At 43.8% G+C, this 22,302-nt stretch overlaps 1 protein-coding gene across 1 annotated transcript in view; it reads right to left on the minus strand.

The window, feature by feature from the left end:
• The window catches only part of PAN3 (PAN3 poly(A) specific ribonuclease subunit), a 99,478-nt gene extending 96,333 nt beyond the window's left edge, over positions 1–3,145 (minus strand). The window contains exon 1 of the mRNA XM_019530132.1: positions 3,003–3,145. Coding sequence (XP_019385677.1) covers positions 3,003–3,116 — 114 coding nt within the window. The 5' untranslated portion in view covers positions 3,117–3,145. The remainder of the gene's footprint in view (positions 1–3,002) is intronic.
• Positions 3,146–22,302: the final 19,157 nt, after the last annotated feature.

Raw genomic sequence — 22,302 nt, forward strand, 5'->3', positions numbered from 1 at the left:
AGTGGAGTGCAGAGCCTGGTTCCCCCCACCCCAAACCCCCACTGCAGACTTAGGTGGGACGGGGCAGCTCCCTGCTGCTGCATGCACTCCTGCTGGGAGCAGGAGGGACACTTGCCCTCCCAGATCTGTGTGCAAAGTGGGAGTGGGCAGGGGTTGCTCACTGTGGACTTGGGCTCCCCACCCTTCTGCCCTCCCTCAGGGTCTCTCCAGCTGAGCCGGTGCGACCTGGCACTGCAGGACAGAGCGGAGCCAACCAGGGAAGCTCCTTGCTGCTGAGAGGTCTTTGCTGCCCCAATGCATCCCCTGCCTGCATGGCAGCAGCAAGGGGCACAACATCACACATTTGCCCCTGCTGCTGTGGTGCAGGCAGAGGACATCTCACCAGGGAAGTCCGGAGTTCGCTATGGCAAGGAACTTCCCTGCACGGCCCTGCTCTACCCTGCAGCACCAGATTGCACCCACTGGGCTGTGGAAGTCCCAGGGGAGGACAGCAGGGCAAGGAGCTGGCACCCACCCCATGCACATATCTGGGAGTATGCACAGTGGCAGGGAACCAGCCCCACCCCTGTCCCACTCCCTGCCAGGGCCCTGCGACTTCACATTCCAGCCCCGAGTCCAAGCCCCATGCACTGTCCAGCTGGGCAGCAGCCCCAGCCCTAGCCCTGCCCAACTCATTCCCTCCCTATCAGCGCTTCAATTCCCACCCCTCTCCCAGACTTACCTGTGAAAGGTGCTCTCCAGGCTGCCTGGCATACACATGCACATGACACTCCCTGCCTGACTGACCTCCTCCCACTCCCCTCAGTCCCTTGTAGGCTGGAACCATGCCAGCCTGCAGAGAGCTCTTTGTAAAAGTGCAAAATCCACAGGTCTCTTCTCTAAAATGAAAAATCTGTGGTTTCCTTGGGTAAAAGGGGGAAATTTGTCTCCCCCCCCCATCTTCCTATGGGAAACAGAAAACCTGGATCTCTGGAGATCAGTAGCAGCATTAATTGCCACGGCTCTGCAAGCAAATCAACACTGCCACTGTCACCCCACCAAATCTCCAGACCCATGGGAAGCCCTATGGGCTTGATGACATGGCCTCAGAACTGTATCCAGTGTGCCCAACCCCATGCTGGATCAGGCCCATGGATCAACATCATGCCACTTCTCTGGCCAAAGGGCTTACATATACATGCATACATACATATTTTTGTTAGTCTACAAAAAGGTGCAAATCTACCTTGCCTTCTAAAAGCCTAATGTCTGCCAAACTTCAAGCCCCTGCTCCAAGGCAAGGGAACACTAGAGCTGCCCAAGATAAAAAGTCATAATTTTCCAGGGGAAAATTCTTAGAAATAGCTGGACAAGTTAGCTAATTTTTTCAAAAAAATGTCAGCCTGAAGCACATACCCAGCATGGATGATTCCAGTTCAAAAGGTAAAAGTCTCACAAAGCAATGAGCAACTGAAAATGAAGTCTAGAAGTGGAAGCTGTCATGTAACTTTAACCATAGATGGCTCTATTTGCCCTTTTAAAATAAAGAAAACTTCATCTTTTTCATACCATACCTCAGAAACAAAAATTGAACACACCTAATTCTCTTCCACCTTTATTTTAAAATCAATAACTTTACCAACTAAGAGGAAAAGAGCCTCATAAATTGACACTCCCATGATGTGCAAAAGGAAAGTTACATGGAGTACTCTTTATTGGAGCACATGAACTTTGAAACACTTCTGGTATTTCACCACAACTTGATTTTCTTAACTGTCTTAGGAAAAAAAAATCTCTACGGCATCTTTCTTCAGGCTTTTCCAAAGAATATGGATTGAAGGTCAGACGTATTTGTTGAAAGTTTACTGTATTATCATACTTGTTGGGAGATATATATTTAACGCTGAAAGATAAGTGGTTCTTAATCTTTTTAGATTCAAGGTACCCCTTATAATTTTCTCAATTTAGCAGTACCCTAATTAAGAAGAACCACTGTTGTACCGCCTCAGCTTACTTCAGTGGTTCTCAACCAGGGTGATGCCACCACCACAGCCAGATGAAAAAGTGCTCTGCATGTGTCTGATAGATCTCATTCAGGCAAGAGTGCCTACTCCTGCCACAGCCCTTCCAGGTCTGGCCCTGCATGCTCCTTCTGGAAAGAGATGCATGTAGGACAGCTGTGGCACAGCAGTCAGGAGAAACATGCTACCACCATGTCCTGGTAGAAGAGTCTTGTGGGGCCAAACTGCAACAGATAAATTTAATACAGGCTGGAGCACCTGCTTCTGCTGCAGCTGCTTCCCAATCTGTCTCCACATAAGGCATGTGGGGCAGTTTCACTTGTGACAACAGCAGGGCTGCTCCTTTGAAAGGATGTCAAGGCACCCCAGTTGAGAACTACTGCTTTAAATTAAGATAAAAAGCTGCAAGATACTGCATTTTTTCACATCGTCCATGCTAATGATGAGCTCATTTATTCCAGAAGAGTCAGATAGAAAATAGTTGTCACTGAACTGTTGTCTATTCTTTGGACAATGTGCCATTGGTACAGCTTGATAATTGTGGAATTGAGAATTTATAGATACAGAGCTATTAGTAAATAGTTACTTGAAAGACTGACAGGTAATTTCAAACTTGTAGGGATATCATAATAAATTTTAAATGCAAAGCATTTAAGAAAGTTTAAAAATGGCAGCCCCAACCTAAAATGACAGCCCAAGAAGAAACACTCAACAGAATGTTTACATATCGGTTATAGATATTTCATATAGAATTCAGAGGAACATAACTAAATGAAAAAGTGCTAATAAAAATTAGACTACTATGAGATGAACAAGGTTGTTCTGTTTCCACCTGTTAGATGAAATGGACAAATGTAAGTTGATCTAAGAAACAGACATTTTAGAAAAGCTGGTTAGTTTTGTTTGGTTCTTGCCATCCGAACAATTTTTAGGCTGTGGCACAATAACGTACATCGGTTGTCAGAGCCTTTGTAAAATTACAAAGGCCATGACCAATATTACCTGCATCATGGGATATTTTGCTTCAGCAGGACTTCCAAATCCATTAACGCCAATGAAGCTGGTGCTGAAGTAGGAATCTGTGAGACCAGCATCGGCTATCCCACCACCATCCATTCCAGCAACTGTAAGAAAAAAGGAAAAAACATTTCAGAAAATATAACTGGGCAAAATACCTGTTGCGCGGGGGGGCGGGGAGAGAAGGGGTGTTTGCTCCAGTACAGGTTTCCTAGATTTAAACTTCCACTTCATGGCAAAACCAAAGAACATACGTACACTGGAGGAAAAGAAAGTCATTATGAAGGAAGCCTGCAAGTGACAACATATGCAATATAAAAGTTAGAGGAAAGATATAGCTAAAGGGTTGTGCACAGCCTTGAAGGAGAAGATGAGGAGTTTGTACTGTATATGCACAGTATGGAAGCTAGCAACATTAGAATATCAGGAACTTTCTCTTCACAACAAATGTATTCGCTCCTCTTGAACACAAGCTCACAATTTATAATGAAGCACTTAGATTATTTTCCACGTATTTCAGGGTATAAATATAGAACTGTCCTAGAAAAATGTGTTTTCATTATTGTATTTCAAAAGCTGTTATACATTTTCATTCAGAGTTGCCACAAAACTCTTCTGAACTGAAAGCAAACGTGAGAGATGCAATTCCAAACGAATATTTTTTTTTAGAAGTTAGTGATCTTGAAACAAGGGGCTAATAATGAGTGTACCTGAACTGTACACATCTGATTTCCAATACAGTAGTAAAAGGATTTAAGAAAAATTAACATACTGATAAAAATATTCAAGCTACTCTGAAACAATCAAGTGGAACTCCATACCAGACTTGGATGAAGTGCAGCTGCTGATGCTTAGGTACAGATGTGTGTGGCAGTCTCACTTCAAAAACAGACTATATTCAAGTGACTGCAGGCCTGAGAGCAGGGAACAGGGGGACTGCAAGCAGGAGACTGTGGGTAGGATTGGAAGACTAGAAGCACCTGAATGACACTGGCTTGCATCCACACTACAGCCATCACATTAGCAGCTAGTAACTTTTACCCGCAGTAACCTAAACACTGCTCATGCCACCCACCTCATGTGAACAGCACCCAGCACAACTACGCATGAATGAATGGCTGTGTGTGGGGACAGGCATCAAGTGGAACATCTGAGCTATACCATGAGAGTGTTTTGCAGCAAAGGCCTACCTATAAAGATGTTAACATCATTATTGTCATGGCTATGACAGTGACATTTGCCTGGATATTCTGGGTTTTTTAGGACAGGTACACAACAGCTTTGAGAAGCCCTGATCATTTACAAAAAATTACACAGCACTTTCAGTAAGTCAGTCTCCAATCTCAAATCTAAGGTCTGAAAGAAAACAGAGAGACTACCTATGTCTCTACCAGTCATATATTCTAGACTAATGATTCTCAGCCTTTATGGTGGTGAGGTACCTTGACACTACACTTCAAAATGCACTGAATCCCTGGCCGAGAACTGTTACCAGTGTTGCCTCAACTTACCCGAGCGCTTCTCACCTGGATTCTGCTGCTGGGAAGGGCTGTGCCACGTGCACATTTCCCCTGCGTTAGAGCTAATGAGCCTAAAGCAGACAGGAGCTGCCTCTAACTGTAGCTCTTCTGGTCCAGCACCCCCAGTGCCCCACTCAGAAACAGAAGTGGATAGAACAGTGCCACCTGCACCCGTTTCTGGGATGAGCACAGGGGAAGGATGCTGCATGGCTAAAGGCAGCTTTGCTCCATGGCTTTAGGTTCATTAGTAGGGGTGCACTGATGGAGATTTTTGGGGCCAATACCAATATTTAAGAAGGCATAAATCACCCAATACCGATCTGATTCCCGATACAGAACTGCATCTCCATCTATAGTCTGGCCATCTCCCATCGGTGTCTGGGTAGGAGGTTTGTATCCAGAAAACTGGAATACATTATTCTGTTTTGTAGACTAACTGTAAGACAACAACATTGAGATCTGTAGAGCAGTCAAATACTGTGGCCTGACCCAACCCTCTTTAGTCAGAACCTAAAAAAGGCCAATATATGTGGAAAGACCAACACCATGAGAACACAGACATATCAATCAGGAACTGAGGCAAAGGAGTAGGGCTTCACAATAGTGTCTAATTCTACTCAAGGAGTAGTAAATGATAGTTTATCTCCTGCCAAACCAATCACCTGTGCTGTTCTCTTCTTGGCCCAATTCACAGTGGGAAGGGTCAACCTTTAATGCAGTCTTCTAGTAGGACAATGAAACTATTTTGCCAAGACAGGAGATCCAGACACTTTTTACATACCACCTTTTCTTTGAACATCAAAATTCGGGGTTTTTTTAGAAAACTACTACTCATTGACATATTACTTTCATTTTAATTGCATGCTTTTGCACCAAGGTATCTATAGCCTTGGAAACATTTCTAAAGTAGCATTCTCTATCTGAATTATACCCACTATCAAAAGCTGCCAGCTTTATACTACAACCTACAAGTTAAAGCCATATCTTTCCTGACCTGAGTAGGTCATTATCCACTTTCAAATCGTCAGAAACAGCTGCCATTCCAAGATACACCGCATAAGTTCTCCAGCATTTCTGCTATTCCACACCTTCTGAATCCTCAAATCAGAACCAAACCTGATGATCTACTGCAACTTTAGTTCTCAGGCTCCACCACAGACTACTTCAAGTATTTCAAATCTCTGTTAAGGGCAGGGTGCATTATTACTTGTGTGAAAAGACATTCTTGACCCAATTCCTTCCATTACCCTTCACTTTAATGAAACATACAAAAAATGCTCTTTAATGTCTCTGTTTTATTACAGCTGCAAGTAATAACGTCACTAAAACCTTGAAATTAATGACATCATGTATCTAGTCCTGCTTGGAGTGGTAAATGACATTTCTCATCTTCAGTCATCTATGCTGTTCCTCAGTGGTACATATCCCATCCCAGGCAACATGGAAGCCGTGGGAGAAGAGGGCGAGTGGGGATAATGATCTTGTGTCAACAACAAGTAGATGACAATTCAAATTTCTTTCATGCTGATGCCATCAACATAAGGAAAGCATTTTGCAAAAAACTGGCCATCTCTTGCTACACAAAGACTATTAAAATCATCATTCAGATTACAGCTAGAGCACTCTTTTGAACTCTGGCATTTCTGGATACTTGAAGATAAATGAAATAAGATTTGATGAGGTAACTGTACCTCAAACTAGTAGTGGGCAATGGCCCAGCCATTTGCTTGCTTCATTGTTACATTTCATTCTATATAACCTTTGAAAATTCCAGTCAGTCAAAAGCACAAGTCCGTCTTGCATGCAATACATTATGCGCCACTCATATTAACTGCCTATACAGAACCATACTAATGTTGAGATTATGGTTCCCATTTAAGGTCTTTTATACTGCTATGCCAAATTATCTAGAACCCATCTTGCTAAAGAATCAAGACTTTGAATGTGATGCTTCATAGGAATACCAGTAAATAACCTCTGGGGTTAAACACTGTCTTCTTCTTCAACTTGATTATTTCTTATCAAAATACTGGTTTTGTCATGCAAAAGAAGTTATCAAAATAACAAGTTTGCAAAAACAGAGTCCTCCCCATCCCTCCAGAAGGAGATCATACTGTTAAGATTACAATTTCATAGCCAGCATAAGTTTTATGTCGAAACTAGCTGGACTTCACCACAATGAGCAGTACAGTGTTATACAGAAAGTTGGTACCTGAGGTCCACAGATTTCCCATTTTTATTCCTACATATATTAGCTATGTTAGACTTTACATTCTATTTGCCCATCCTAATTGTTCCTGGCAAGTTTCACGAGTGCAGACTTTCAAAGCCATTCTACATTTGGTACCACAAGAACACCACAAGGTCAGAAGAAAGTATGGCTAAGAGGGCTCTCCCAAGGTCATCTTGTATAGCCCTCCAAATCATCCCAGCCAAGCATCTGTCCAGCCTGCACTTGAAAATTTCCAGGGATGAAGATACCACAATTTTTCTAGATAGTCTCTTCCATTGCTTGACTACCCTCATGTTATAGATACTTAATTTATGGTTTCACAAAAACCATGAAAACCAGCGTTGTCTGTAATCACCAGGAAATATTTCATTGGCTGTGATTTCTCACAAAGTGAACCTTAGCCACCACCCCACCCCAGTGAATCATTCATAATATGCTGGTTTAGCATTGTATTGCTGTAAGCCCTGGGACAAGACAATGCAACAATCACTACAGCCATAGATCACATAATTGAGAATTACCGTCTGCTAGTCAACTATACTAAGTAAAGGCATCAGTCAGTGAAGTGAAAATGTTTTTATTAGGGTTAACATTAATTAGTACTTCTACATTTTTGTATAAAAGCTACATATAATAATATATTATGATGATATAAAAGTTACAATTAATATTGTATATAAATTTTAGATTTAAATTTACTATTTAGATTTATATAATAAATTATAGAATAGCAAAATTCCACAAAGTAAATTAAGTTGCACAGTATATGCCTCTCTGCCAATCAGCAACGAGGGGCAAGGATGTCACAAAATGCCTGCAAAAGATCAGCTCGTGTTGTAACCAATCCACAAATATTGCTTTGTCCCACTGCAAACCAAGTATATCCCTACTCATAGTCACAAAGTTCCATCTCATCTCCAAATCCTCATTTCCTCTGCTGCAGCTTGAGGTCATTGTTCCTAGTCCAGTCCTTTACGGACCCAGACAAAAGCCCATTTCCATCTATCCTCCAATTACCCTTCAAGTATATGAAAACTATCAAATCCATGCCCCCGCCCCCAAGTCTTCTCTTGAGACTAAATAACCCATTTTCTCTCAGCTTTTCCTCAAAAGTCTTTCTTCCCAGGCCCCTGATTATTTGTGTCATTCTGCACTTAACTCTTTCCAAACAATCCACAATTTTCTTGAAACATGGGGCCCAAAACTGGACACAGTACTCCAGGTGAGGCCTCAGCGACAAACAAAGGGGAAGGGTCACTTCCCTTGATTTGCAAGAGACACTCCTATTAATATAACCCAGTATGCTGTTGGCTTTTCTTGCAACAAGGGCACTCTGTTGGCTCATATGTAGCTTATGGTCTAGTAGATGAGATTCAGCAAGGACCATACAACTGACTGCAGTGAGTGACTGCCGAATCTCACGATTGATTTTTCCAATTGATCCAAGTCATTCTGGATCCTAACCCTGTCCCCCAGATTGCCTGCAACTCCACCCAACTTGGTGTCATCCATACATCTGCTAGGCATGCACTGCTCTTGGGAAGCCCACTTGATATCTGCTCCCAACTAGACACTGAGCCACTGATGACTACTCAGTGATGACTTTCATCTAATCGGTATTTCTTTAGTTATTAATAAAGAATATTGGGGGAGACAGTGTCAAAACTTTGCTCAAGTATATCACTTCCACTGCTCTTTCCACCCACCTCCAGAAGGGAGTCAGGTTGGTCAGGCATGACCTGTTGGTGAATCCATGTTGGTTGTTCCTGATCACCTTGTTTGTTCTAGGTGCTTCACAATATATTCCTTAAGGACCTGCTCCATGATCTTTTCAGGAATCAAGGTCAGGCTGACTGGTCTGCAATTCCTCCAACTCTCCTTCTTCCCTTTCTTAAAGATGGGCACTATATTTGCTCTTTCCAATTATCTGGGACATCACGCTCACCTCCACAAGACAACTAATGCCTCTGAAATGACCTCAGACAATTCCTTCAGCACCCTAGGATGCATCCCATCTGGCCATGTTGACTTGAAGGCATCTGGTAAATCTCCAGTACTTTTCCATTCCAAAAAGTATATTTTTGTTTGTTTGAACAAAGTTCATTGCTACTTCATCCATCCAGATCCAAAAAACCTTTTTCCACTGCCTTAGAATAGCTTTAATGGAAGTACATTTGTGCATCCCAATAATCAAAACATTACACGTTTTAGAATGGAGATCTAAACTCTTTCAAGGTAACCTTGTTCAGCGAGATCTGGTGATGTCCACACATAATTAAAGAGCTGACTAGACAAAGTGGGTGAATATAAAGATGACAAAGATGGAATGCAGAAGGAAGCAGACTGAAAAACTACTGTCTTTTCCATGAGATGGGAGCAGAAATTATGATATTGATGAACAAATGAAGATCTGAATGTTAAACAATGGTATAAAAACATGGAAATAATAAAATATTTTTTAAAGCATTTTAAACCAGCTCAAAGTTCAAAACATTTTTAACAGATTTAGAAGGAGTAAGGGGTTTTCTTAGTTTTGTTTTTAATAAGTAATAATAAAACTATCAAACAATGTCTTGTTTGGTAAGCAGCACTGCAGTTCAGTATGAAAACTGAAATAAAGAATAAATGCCTCCTTAGATAATATTTTTCCTACAGTATATCAGCAGGAAACAGACTCTTTTGGTGGTCAGCACAAGGGCAACAGTAACAGCTTTTAATTTAAAGAGTGGTGCCAAAAAATTTTCATTTCTAGAGGATTTAGTTAACTAAGGCACTTTGATACCATAGTGATAAGTACAGTATAAATGGCTAAGCAGTCAACCATCCAAAGTAATTGGTTGTCAGCTGTCTAAGCCATATGTCATATAAGAAACAGAAGGGCAACTTCACACACGCATGTATACACAGACACACCCTACCCCCAAGATACTGTGCTGTTAATTTTTTTGTGAGTTTATGGAAATAAGAGTTATTGCCAGAACTCTTAGAAACTGCCCTTGACAGAAGAGCATTCATCTTTCTAAAAGTGACATCAAATCATCTCCTTTATCTCATTTGAAAGACAGCATGTCCTACAGCACTTAGTAATAAATTGGTTCAATAAGAGCATGTCTCTTTTAGTGGGCCAATTAGGAGCACTGCATGACACACCAATACCACACTGTTAACCAGGACCAGGACTACTCAGATTTTGAAGTTTGGCTACATTAGAGAAGCTGAATCTGACTGGAGGGCCTGGTGGCAACTTGGTGGGACTATTCATGGCAGGGTAGCTCTGCCACAACGTTGCAACCTGCAGAGTAAGGCGAGTATAGGGTGCCTCCAAAACCTAGCCTCCACTGCCTTGTGGGTACTCCTGGGTTGGAGAAAGGAGACAAACACACCCTCACTCAGGCATTAGGCAATCGACATAAGTTATCTGTTGTTCTTTGGCAGAACAACCATCGAGCCACTGAACATCTGGACTTGGTCTGGCCTTTGAATCCGGACTTGGTCTGGCCTTTGAATCCTGTCTCAATGGTCTAAAGCGGAAGGGGAGGATGGTACGTCTCTGGCAGCCTCCGTTCCTCCATATTCTTCGCTAGGTGTAAGCATCAAAGGTCTTGGCTTTGATGGTCACAGGACTCCATACAAATAGGATTCAACAGGCACCTGACTAGACTTCTTACGCATATGCTATAATCCAGAGGATTAACAGTTGCCTACTACTATATATTTATTGACCAACATACCTGGATCAAATCCTTCATTTCTAGCATAGTTTTGAAAAGCAGCTCCAAGTATCCCCTAAGTAGCCACTTAAGCTCTGTTTTCCTAACTGTCACATAGCTGTAAAACAGTCATAAAGATAAAGTAAACTTCAGCTGTCAATTGTGCCCTTTATCATATGCTGAGAGATATAAAAGAGTTCTGGAATTCTTTAGGGTTAATAAAAAAAAAAAAAAAAAAACCCCACCAAGAAAAACTAACAAGAACATTAAATTTGGTCTTCCTTAGCTTTGCTATAATATATAAACAAAGGTCTCAGATTAGAATGGCTTCCTTACAGTTTAACATCTCTGTCCTATCCCACCTCTGTTAAAGTTTAACAAAGGTGACATTTTCCTCCAGTGCTTACTATGTACTGGCATTAAATAGGTGTTAAACTTCATATGTACTAACAGCAGAATACATATTTCCAAGGTTGTCAGTACAGGAGATCACCAACTCCTGGCTAAGTACAAACAACATCACAATTGAACCTTGTACATTATAATAAGTGTTGCTTAGAGTCCTGCATTACAAACTATGTCTTCACTGCAAACAAGGTATGTTTTTACATGGAGATACTTATTAGGGCTGTGCAAAGCTTCAGTCACCAATTCGATTCACTGGAGATTCAGCCTGATTTGGCAGCTGAATCTCCGAATCCAAACTGAATTAGGAGATCCTTTAATCTCTCTGAATTGCACTGGAACCATCCAAACCAATCTGGAGAGAGTCGATGATCCGGACATAGACACAGCTTTAAAATGTTTTTTCTACATAACCTCAAGGTACCAGGTAGCTTGTGAATGCTGAGATGCTGGGGTGGATGAAGTGTCCCACAGGAGCAGCACAGTGCTCCCCAGAGCACATGGTAGTGGACCCAGAAGTGGACAAAAAGCACTTCCGGGTCTGCCAAGTGCGTGGGGGACCCCGGTTCAGCAACTGGTGCCTCCTAGGTCTGGGAGGCCACCTGGCGTCTCTCCTGCAGCTGATCACCGACCAGGGGGAGAAGAGCAGTCCCCAATGCACTTGGCAGCAGACCCAGAAGTACTTTTGGTCCACTTCCAGGCCCGTTGCCAAGCATGCAGGGCCCCCCCCCAGCTCCATCTGCCCCACCACTGTAGAGTTCACGAGCCGTGCCTGGTACCTCAAGGTACGTAGAAAAAAAAAAAAATTAAAAATTAAAAAATTAAAGCTGCATTTATGGCCAGATTGCTGACTCTCTGAACTAGCATTGAATCTTAAGATTTCGCCCAATCGAATTGGGACAGTGATCCAAATCAAATCACTGTCCAGAGATTTGGGCCAAATCCAAATCAAGTACGGCCCATTTTGCACACCCCTGATACTTACCTTGATTAAAAATCCTGAGACACGGTACAAGTAGTTACTAGTTTCATATAAACTGCATACCTCCTTCCCACACATGATTAGTCAAACAACTACAGTATACATAAAAACCCCCCACCATGTTAGCGCCCTGTCTCCACCAGAATGTAGAGGTGCACCAATATATCAGTCACATACCGGACCAGTACCAAGGAAAGGAAAATTAACATGATCAGCTATTGGCTTCTTGGCCAATGTAGCCAATAATGTCACTGATACACTGTGTGCATGTGCGCAGCTCCATGCATATACACAGCCAAGAATACAGCCAGGCAGCTTGGAGAGTAGCATCCTGCCAATAGGTCTATGGGGAAGAGCAGGCTAAGGGGCATGGAGGGGAGACAGATCAAAGCCTCCATGCTGAGGGAATGGGACACGGGCTGCCCAACCAGGGTGGTGAATGGGACCCCGGGGCCAGGAGCAGGCTGGAACTTCAGGTGACTTGTCCAGGAAGGTATTGGTGGGGAGGCAGCTCCCCACCACTGCATGTACCCCCCGCTTCCCAGATTTATGTGCAGGGCAAAGGTGGGCTGCCTGCTGCAGGCTTGGGGCCAGAGGCTGTGCCAGCTTCTTCCCGGTGGGGGGGCTGGGCAGCTACAGGGAATTTGTGGGTGGCTATAGCCCCCCAAGCCTCCACTCCCCAATGCCACCCCTGCTTGGGGCACTCTGCTCTGCTGCCTTTCCTTCAGGAGTCCTGCAGAGGGCCAGTGCAGGGTTCCAGAGGGAAAGGCGGCAGAGCAGAGTGCCCCAAGCAGGGCTGGCGCTGGCTGGAGGCTTGGGCGGCTATAGCCACTGAAAATTCCCCGTAGCCCCCCCTCCCAGTGCTGCCGCCCCCACCCATCCTGTGCAGCTGAGCCCTCCCCAAGACCAGCCCCCACACCAAGAAGCTGGCACAGCCCCTGGCCTCAAGCCTGCAGCAGACAGCCCACCCCCACCCTGCGTACAAATCCAGGGGGCCACATGCCCCCCACGCCTTCTCCAGGGGTGCGTGCAGCAGCAGAAAACCACCCCTCCACCCCCTGGATGAGTTGCCTGAGGCTCCACCTGACTCCCAGCCCACAGTCCCATTCACTACGCTGGCTGGATAGCGCCTGCCCCAGCCTCAGCCCCACTCCCTCCTTCACTGTGGGAGCCTCAAGCTGCACCCCCCTCCCCACACACTCCTTCCCTCCCCCAAACCCCTTCTCCCCCCACCCACCAACTTACCAGCAGGAGGCTGCTCTCCACGCTGTATGGCTGCATTCCTGTAAATTGGCTATCAGAGCAGTATCCACTAATATGGCTGGGTAATCATTGGCCATAGGTATTAGCCAAGGAAATCTTTATCGGTGCACCCCTACCAAAATGGTATAAAGACAGAGATCAACCCTGATGTGAAAACAAGCTTTTCTGAAAGTAAAGAAAGTCTGCATATGGGGTGTTTTTATCTTCAACAGTACAATGGCATCTATGGTACTTCATTTTTGTGGATATTATCTTTTACTGGATCAACTGCATTGTCACGATAGACTTAAGGCAAATTTTTCACTACAACACATTCTTCTTCATACTAAACGGTTCTCAGGCACAACTATGATACCTACCCATATTTGTACTTTTGAGTACTCCTCCCTAAGGGGCAAAAAGTAGTAGTGATGGCACATAGAAAGAACTGTAGGTCTCAGTTATCATTTTACACTTCTTTTCAGTGTAGCATTTCAAGGACAGAATAAGGTTTGATCAACACTAGAAAGCTCTGCTAAGAGAACTTGAGCTACCAACAAAAAGTATGTATCCACAGAAAGTTCCTGTAAACTGTCAAACCTCTAGGTTTCTGTTGACAGAGTAACACCTGTTCAAGTAACATAAGCCCTATGCTATTATATGACATGAGAAAGCTCCTTATGAATGGTACCACATTTCCATAAGTTGCAGCAGTTCTCCAACAGGAAGCCCACAATGCCTCACTACTGCTCTGGATGCTAGCTTGCATTACAGTAAAACCAAGATTGCTCGTATTCAGGTGGTTCATAACCTGCAATTGGTTGCCAAATAAAGGATGACTATTCAGCTCTCTACCCAGTAAAAGTCATAGCAGAAACAGTGCTCTTTAAAAAATGCAGCACACAAATAAAGCAACTCAATGGTCCCATACAAGTTTTTGCAGTTGTATGTAGCTCAGGTTAATTCTCAAACCCTCCTCTCTTCAGGGTGGGAGGAAAGGGACAGGATAGGAACTTAATCCTGGGAACTATATGGGTTTACACTATACTGGCCAAAATACAAGACTGTCTTCTAGGGCAGTAACTAAGAACAAGTATATTCTTAAATTTCATGCTCCTGCCCAGAACATGGGAGTAGCAAAGGATCTCCTAAACCCATGTGAAGGAGCCAACAAGGCCTAGCTCAAAGAACCTCAAGCAGAAGCACCCAAGGAATTATAGAGGGCAGACAGAAAAAGAAGTACATGCAGGACAAGCAGCAATGCAGTGCAAAACAGCCATATCAGAGGTGGTCCTGAAAAACAAAATGCATTTTATCAGAGTTAGATATTACCCCAAATAAAAGCTTTTTTTTTTAATGCCAGGTTCAAGGTTGTTTTGTTTTGTTTTTAATTAAAAAGCTTGAGTCCAATTACATGCACAGGAAATCTGGTATTTTTCTCACTAGAGACCACAGGTCAGGGCCAAGCTGCTTTATAACCAAGAGCCTTGCAGTCTAGACAATACCAGAGTGCTCTCTTATGGCTTCTTGCATCCTCATAGAACTACAACAGACTCTCCGTGTGGTTCCTTGCACCAGGCTGTTCAGTGTTAGGAGCTATTCTGCTTCTACTTGCCATTCCAGGAGCAAGGCTTTCCCCACTGGCCAAACAAATGTCACCTGCCACACCATGCACAACTGTGGGATCGTGCACCTTACTAAAATGTTCCCTCTAAGCTGCGTGGTGTGCACGGTCACACAGGCGTGCCTGGCAGGGTAGCATGCCACACAGCTTAGAGGGAATGCTGCTCACTAAGGTTAAAATTTGCCATCATACACCTCCAGCATGCTGTCAGATGCCCAACAGCATACTTGAATATCATCTAGCACCAGCTTAAATCAGAACCTAACCCTCCCCATGCTGCTGTCCAGGTTGTTAGGAAAGGACATCCCTGCTTGCAACTTCTGAAAGAGGCTTTTGTGTATGAATATGCAAGTACTGTGTACCCTTCCCAACCAGCTCACATTAATGTACCAATAATCCACCAATGCCTAAATCAGAAATACATCTTCTCAGTGATATGTTCCAACACAAGGTTGGATGCAGACCCCAGAACTGCCTACCATCCCAGTTAAAAACCCAGTTCTTAAAACTGCAACACAGAGGAGGATGCGCTTCAATTACAGTGATCCCAAAGATAGACTTTTTGGCCCCTGGACCAACTTCCTGCAGAAGAGTAACTAGTGGTGCACCGATAGAGATTTTTGGGGCTGATACCGATAACTGATTTTTAAGGAGGCATATTGACCGATACCAATCCAATTTCCAATACAGCACGGAGAGTCGCGTGCAGTTGGTAAGTCTTTTGGGGTGAAAGGTCAGGGGAAGGGAAAGGGGAGGCCAGGGCAGGGCAGGGCAGGGCAGGGCAAGGCTCCCACAGTGAGGGGGAGTGGGGCTGGGGTAGAGGCATGGGACAGAGCAGTGGCTTATCTGAGGGGAGCAGGGAGGAGTGGGCAGCTCCAGCTGCTGCACACTCAGCTGGGGCCAAGGCTGCACTGGGTTCTTCCCAGTGGGAGTTGGACTGGGCCGCACTTGGAGCGGTCAGCAGCGGTGCTGGGTGGGGGCTAAGAGGAGCTGCACCCACCCTAAACAATTCACTATAGCCCCCCCTCCCCCTGCTGTTACATGCCCCGAGTGCAGCGCAGCCCAATCCCCATCACAAAGAGCCCAGCTCAGTCCCAGTCCCAGCCCCAGCCTGCAGTGGCAGCACATCCTGCCCTGCACAGATCCAGAGGGCACATGCTCCTCCCACCCCGCCACTGCACACCCCCCCGGACGAGCCACAGCTCCATCCCATACCCCACCCCGGCTGGGCAGCACCTACTCCTGCCCCATCCCCAGTCTCTCCCTCACCACAGGGGCCTTTATCTGCCCATGTCCCTTCTCTCCCCACGCACCACAACAGACTTACCAGATGCATGCAGCTGTCTAAGCTGCTGGGCTGTGCTCCTCACTGTCTATGTGTTGCACTGTGGCAGTGGGCATGCACAGGCCATTTAAAAATCAGCCACATCAAGCCAATTTCCAATACAGGCAATTTTTCTTTATATTGGTGTCGATCTGATATCAGACCAATGTATCGGTGCACCTCTAATTATAGCTGCATCTGACGGAGGCTGCAAGCTCTACAGAGCAGAGGCAACATTTTCCTTAATTGTAAGCTATCTGAGGACAGACTGTTTTTTAGCTTTGTTGGTAAAACACCTCGTACAGTAACTGTGGCTCAGTCATTATGAAAAAATAAGTATTTTGTCAAAGCTAGACAATGCTATGTAAATGCTTTTGATACAGAAACACTCTTTCGGGTAACAGACAAAAAAAAAATTCCTCAGTCCTCACATCTTCAAAACCAATTTTTCTTCAAGCACTTTAACAACCCATTTTATTCAGAATATTCTGCAACAAGATTCCCAAGAACATAACAGAAGGGGACTAATATATAAAGCTCATGTGTGGGTAGCTGGGCATGTACATAGTCCGTTTCAAGTACCTAAATCTTTGCAAACTTTTATTTTTGAAGGGAGAAAAGAAAAATCTGCATGCTACTTCCTTCATTTTTATGATTTGCTATTTTACTCATTAGAAGGTCCAGCATCCTGATGCACCGCAAGTACTTGGCTGATAATCACAACACCTAGGACTCCCAAACAGGCAGCCCAACTCTGACTTGTACACATCACAATCTATCTACAAACTAATTCCTGAAAATCTGTATTTTGATTCTGAAATGGAGTTCTCAGCTGCTAAATGAAAAACACCAGAAATAGATGGCTTGAACGAAGCAAAAAGTCAATGAAAGAACAAAACAGCAATGTCTTGGGAATCAAGCCATGCAAAATAATCCTGCAATTAGTGCTCATTTTACTCCTTACAATCAACAGGGGGGAAAAAAAAAAAAAAAAACAACTCACGCTAGCTAATTTAGCCCATCTAGTCACTAAGGGAAAATAGTTGCCTACTCTGCTTTTTCTTATTCGTTGTAATCTAGTTTCATACATTCATGTTTTATATGTTAACTTATATAAACAGTTTTATACTGTTCAGGAAGGAGAGGCAGGAGAAGAGGAGGAGTTGAGCTTTATGTAGAAGAACTGTATGATTGCTTGGAGCTCCAGTATGAAACCAGAGATGAGCCTGTTGAAAGTCTCTTGATTAAAGAGAGAGGGGAGAGCAACAAGGGTGATGCCAGGGTGGAGGGTCTGCTATAGACTAGGTGAGAGAATGTGATAGATGAGGCTGTCTTCAAACAGCTAGCACAAGTTTCTCAGTCACAGACACTGGCTCTCATGGGGAATGTCAATCACCCTGACATCTGCTGGGAGAACAATACAGCACTAAATAGGCAACTGAGAACGTTTCTGGAGGGTGCTGGGAACAAATTCCTGGTGCAAATGCTGGAGCATCCAACTAGGGGCCATGCTCTTCTTGACTTGCTGCTTACAAACAGAGAAGAATTGGAGAGAAAATATAGTAGTGGGTGGCAACTTGGGCAGCAGCAACCATGAGCTGATTGAGTTTGAGGGAGGGAAAGAAAGAGGGAAGGAAAGCAGAGTACAGAGCCTGGATGTCAGATAAGCAAACTTTGACTGACTTGGGGAATTCATAGGCACAATCCCCTGGGAGGCCAGACTGAGCAGGGGGGAGAAGTCCAGGACAGCTGGATGTACCTTAAAAGATCCTCTCTGAGACTGCAGGAACAAAACATCTCAATGTACAGGAAGACTTGCAAGTATGGCATAAGACCAGATTGCCTTAAAGAAATTCTCAGTAAGCTAATACACCAAAAGGAAGTTTGTAAGTGGAAACTTATACTCCTCCCTAGTTGTTTGTGTAAGAGTATTGCTCAGGTATGAAAGGATGAAATCAGGGGGTGCATCCCCATGAGTGTATATGTGCATTTCCCAGGGGATGCCCCTGCACATGTGCTCTGGCATAAGGCACACTGCCCCAGGTGGGGTAGGGGAGGCTGGGGCCAGCACCTGGGCTGGCCACAGCAGCTTTACCCATAATCCATTCCTGGGGTTCTCCTGGAGCAGCAGCAGTGGCACTATGTACATTCAGAGTCTGGCTGGCAGCCAGAACATGGCTCTGGCTGACCAGGCTCCCTTTCTGGTGGAGTATGCTGCTGTCATGTGTACCACGCCATTTTTTGTGGCACTGTGGCAAATGCATAATTGTTGTGATGCACCCAGGAAGCCCAAAGTACAACTGAGTTGCAGCTAGCTAGGGACGCAAAGGATAAAACGAGAAGGGTTTCTACAAGTATGTCAGCAGTATGAGGAAGATAATGGAAAGCATGAGTCCTTTACTAAATGGAGGGGGGACCAGGGCGACAACCTAGTGACAAACAATACAGAAAAAGCTGAAGTATACAATGCCTATTCCACTGATTCTTTACATGCAAAGTTAGATCCCAGATTACCATACTGCCGAACATGGCAGTATAGTTTGGGAAGCGAGCAGCCAGATGAAGAAAAGAACAGGTTAGCAACTATTAGAAAAGCCAAAAGTGTACAAGTCCATGGGACTGGACACAATACACTCAAGGGTGCTGAGGGACTTGGCAGATATGATTGCAGAGTCTCGGGCCATTACTTCTGAAATTTCATTGCGGTCAGGAGAGGTCCCATACAGCTGAAACAGGGCAAATGTAGTGCCCATCTTTAAGAAAGGGAAGGAGGGTCTGGGGAACTACAGACCAGCCAGCCTCACTTCTGCTTCATGATTTTTTCCAGGGACAGAGCTTCAAGGAATCCTCTTCCAAGTGCTTAGAAGTGAAGGTAATTAGGAACAGTCAGCATGGATTCACCAAGGGCAAGTCACACGTGACCAACCTGATTGCCTTTTACAATCAGATGACTGGCTCTGTGGATGCAGAGAGACCAGCGGATACGATATACTTTGACTTTAGCAAGGCTTCTGATATGGTCTCCTACAACATTCTTGCAAGCAAGTTAAAGAAGTATGGGTTGGATGAATGGGCTATAAGGAAACTGGCTGACTCATCAAGCTCAGAGAGTAGTAGTCAATGACTTTTGTCTACCTGGCAGCTGGTATCAAGTGGAGGACCCCAGGCGTTGGACCTGAGGCCAGTTTTGTTCAATACCTTCGTCAATGACCCGGAAGATGGGATAGTGTGAGTGCACCTTCAGCAAGTCTGCAGATGACGCCAAGCTGGGGGGAGTAGAAAATACTCTGGAGGGTAGGCCAGGATTCAGAGAGACCTCAACAAGCTGGAAGACTGGAGCAAAACAAGTCTAATGTGGTTCAATAAGGAAAAGTGCAAAGTCCTCCACTTAGGAGGGAACAATTCCATGGACTGATACAAGCTGGGGACTGACTGACTGTCTAAGCAGCAGCTCTGCAGAAAGAGACCTAGGGGGTTACACTGGACAAGAAGAAGAATATGAGCCAATAGTGTGCCCTTGTTGCAAAGAAGGCTAACAGCATACTAACTGCATTGGTAAGAGCATTGCCAGCAAGTCGAGGGAAATATTCTTCTATTCAATATTGGTAAGGCCACAGCTGGAGTATTATGTCCAGTTTTAGGGACCCCACTACAGAAAGTATGTGGATAAATTGGAGAGAGTCCACTGAAGAGCAAAAAATGGTTAGGAGGCTAGGGCACATGACTTCCAAGGGGAGGCTGAGGGAACTGGGCTTATTTAGTCTGGAGAAGAAAAAACCAAGGGGGGGATTTAATAGCAGCCTTGAACTACCTAAAGGTTGGTTCCAGAGAGGATGGAGCTGGACTCAGTGGTACAGATAACATTACAAGGAGCAATGAATTCAAGTTGCAGCAAGGGACGTTAGATATTATTAAAAAAAAAAAAAAAATACAACCTCTCTGTAAACTGGTGTCATATCCACCTGTTCATGCCTAACCAAATACCATCCCATCTTTCATGCATTTTTTATACATCTATAGCATCTACTCCTTATCCTTCACAGAAAGTAGCAACTATAAATGACCAAATCCTCCCTTTCTTCCCAAGCACTGTTGACAATATTATTGCCTTCCTCCCCCTTTCACATGTACATGACAAAAGAAGTTACTGTTTGTTGTTCTCTCCCTTTAAATCAACATACCCTAACCACATTCAAATCCTTCTACTTCTTCCCCCTCAAAAGACCTCTTTCAAGTGCCTATCTGTAGTCTGAGTGGATCAAACTGGCTCCTGCCAATTGGTATAAAAGGCAACCACCAGAATCTACCTTGCCTACTGCTCTAAACACATAACCACATTGTCTATTCCCTTCCCTGGCTCCTCTTTCCTTTACTGCATTAAATTCAAGTTTCTTGTCCTTGCTTATGAGGTCTTGCATAAACACCTCTCCCTACTTTACCGCCTTCTCTTACCATTTTTACATTTTCCCCACAAGTCTAAGTCATCGTCTTGGTGGTTATTTACACAGGAAACCGTTTCTGAAATGGTCCCCAGCAACCGTAATCTCTACACAGTGAAATCCCTCCCAAGACACTCCCACAGCAATACCTACAAGGTATTAGTCATCAAATAATTACCAAATTAAGAACCAGGGATACCCTGTATACTGTAAAAATAGTAAGAAATATTTGTATTATCAAGATACAGAATGTATTACCTTATTATATGCATAGCATACATACCTGTTCTCCCTACTTTCTATCTTCCTGCATATCCCTTCGAGATGGCAAGTCCACTGTGGCTGAAATACCACCTTCTTTTACATTTGTTCAGTGCCTGGAGTGTTTCAGGCACTATCTGGGTTTAAGATATTAAGCACCTTTAATATTTTTGCCACTATATTGCTAACATTTTTCAGTTGGTCTTCTCTGAATTCCCTCTAGTATTTCACAGAATTCATAACTGAACGCAACTTAATTCTTATCACTCGTTCAATACTTTCAACATGTTGTATATAGTCTCATCACCTACTGATGGAAACATCCATTTTGCAGAGGCAGAAATCAGGTATGGAGTAAAATTAGAAAATTAACATTAATCTGCTCTGGGCTGCCTGTCATGCGGCCCTCAATGGCTTGCCAAAACTCAGTAAGCAGCCCTCCGCCCAAAATAATTTCCCACCCCTGCTCTATATACATCACCCTGGTCCTGTTATCTTAACCTCAAGATCTTCCTTGCATATTCTTGGTATAGTTACACAAGACCTAAGGTGAAAGAAGGATTACTGATGGGTGGCACAGGAAAAGTTTATTTATTTTTAAAAGCTCTAGAGAATTTCTGTGGATTAGGCCAGTGGTCTCTGAAGTGGGGTGCGAGATGATCCCAGGGGGTGTGCAAAGAAAATATTAAAAAAAATAAAATAAAAATACAAGTTCTATCTAAAAAAAATAAGAAAGAAATTAAGCCTTACTAATATTTAATATACAGATTGACACTGGCACCCTCACTCAGTCCGTATGTTGGACTGTCATGTGTCACGTACGGTACGTGAGGTATCCTGAGAGAAGAAGTTTTCGTTTGCTTTCAGCATATTGCGATGTATTGCAGTTTACGTATGCCCAGTTAAGTGGATTTACAGATTATATTATCTAGTTTTAACTACACTAACCCTCAAAAAATGGACAAGTGGCTTAAAAAGATTCCTGCAAAGAAACCATGGATTGAAGATAATACTAATAATGCGAGCACAAGCTAACAACAAGAAAATAGCAGAGCTGACACTTCTCCTACTCCTAGTATGAGCTCTTTGTCAGCCACATTATGAGGTAAAAACTATGACAATTTAATTTCTATTTTTTGTGCATGTTTTACAATGTTCATAATATACGAGTACAGGAGTACATGTATAATTCATAAATAAATATACATACATTGGGGTGCATGCTCAAAAATGTGTTACTGATAGGGGTGCGTGATCAAAAAAGTTTGGAGACCACTGGATTAGGCAATGTACAGACTGTGCTGGGCAACCTCAATATGTCAACTACACTACAAAATAAGTTACAAAACACTGTAAGCCTCAACTAAGGGGACACTATACTACACTATTAATTGCCGAAACCAACTGTATGCATGGTTCCTATCAGAACAGCAGGTGCTCACTGCTGCTGTCACAGCAGGCCTGCAAAGATGCAGTTTCTCAGCTATGAGAACAAAAATACTTCTACTACTAGACCAGACCAGTATGATTCTCATGCCCTTTCCC

The sequence above is a fragment of the Crocodylus porosus genome, unplaced genomic scaffold (assembly GCF_001723895.1).
Source record: "Crocodylus porosus isolate Cpor-Errol unplaced genomic scaffold, CroPor_comp1, whole genome shotgun sequence".
Lineage (NCBI taxonomy): Eukaryota > Metazoa > Chordata > Crocodylia > Crocodylidae > Crocodylus > Crocodylus porosus.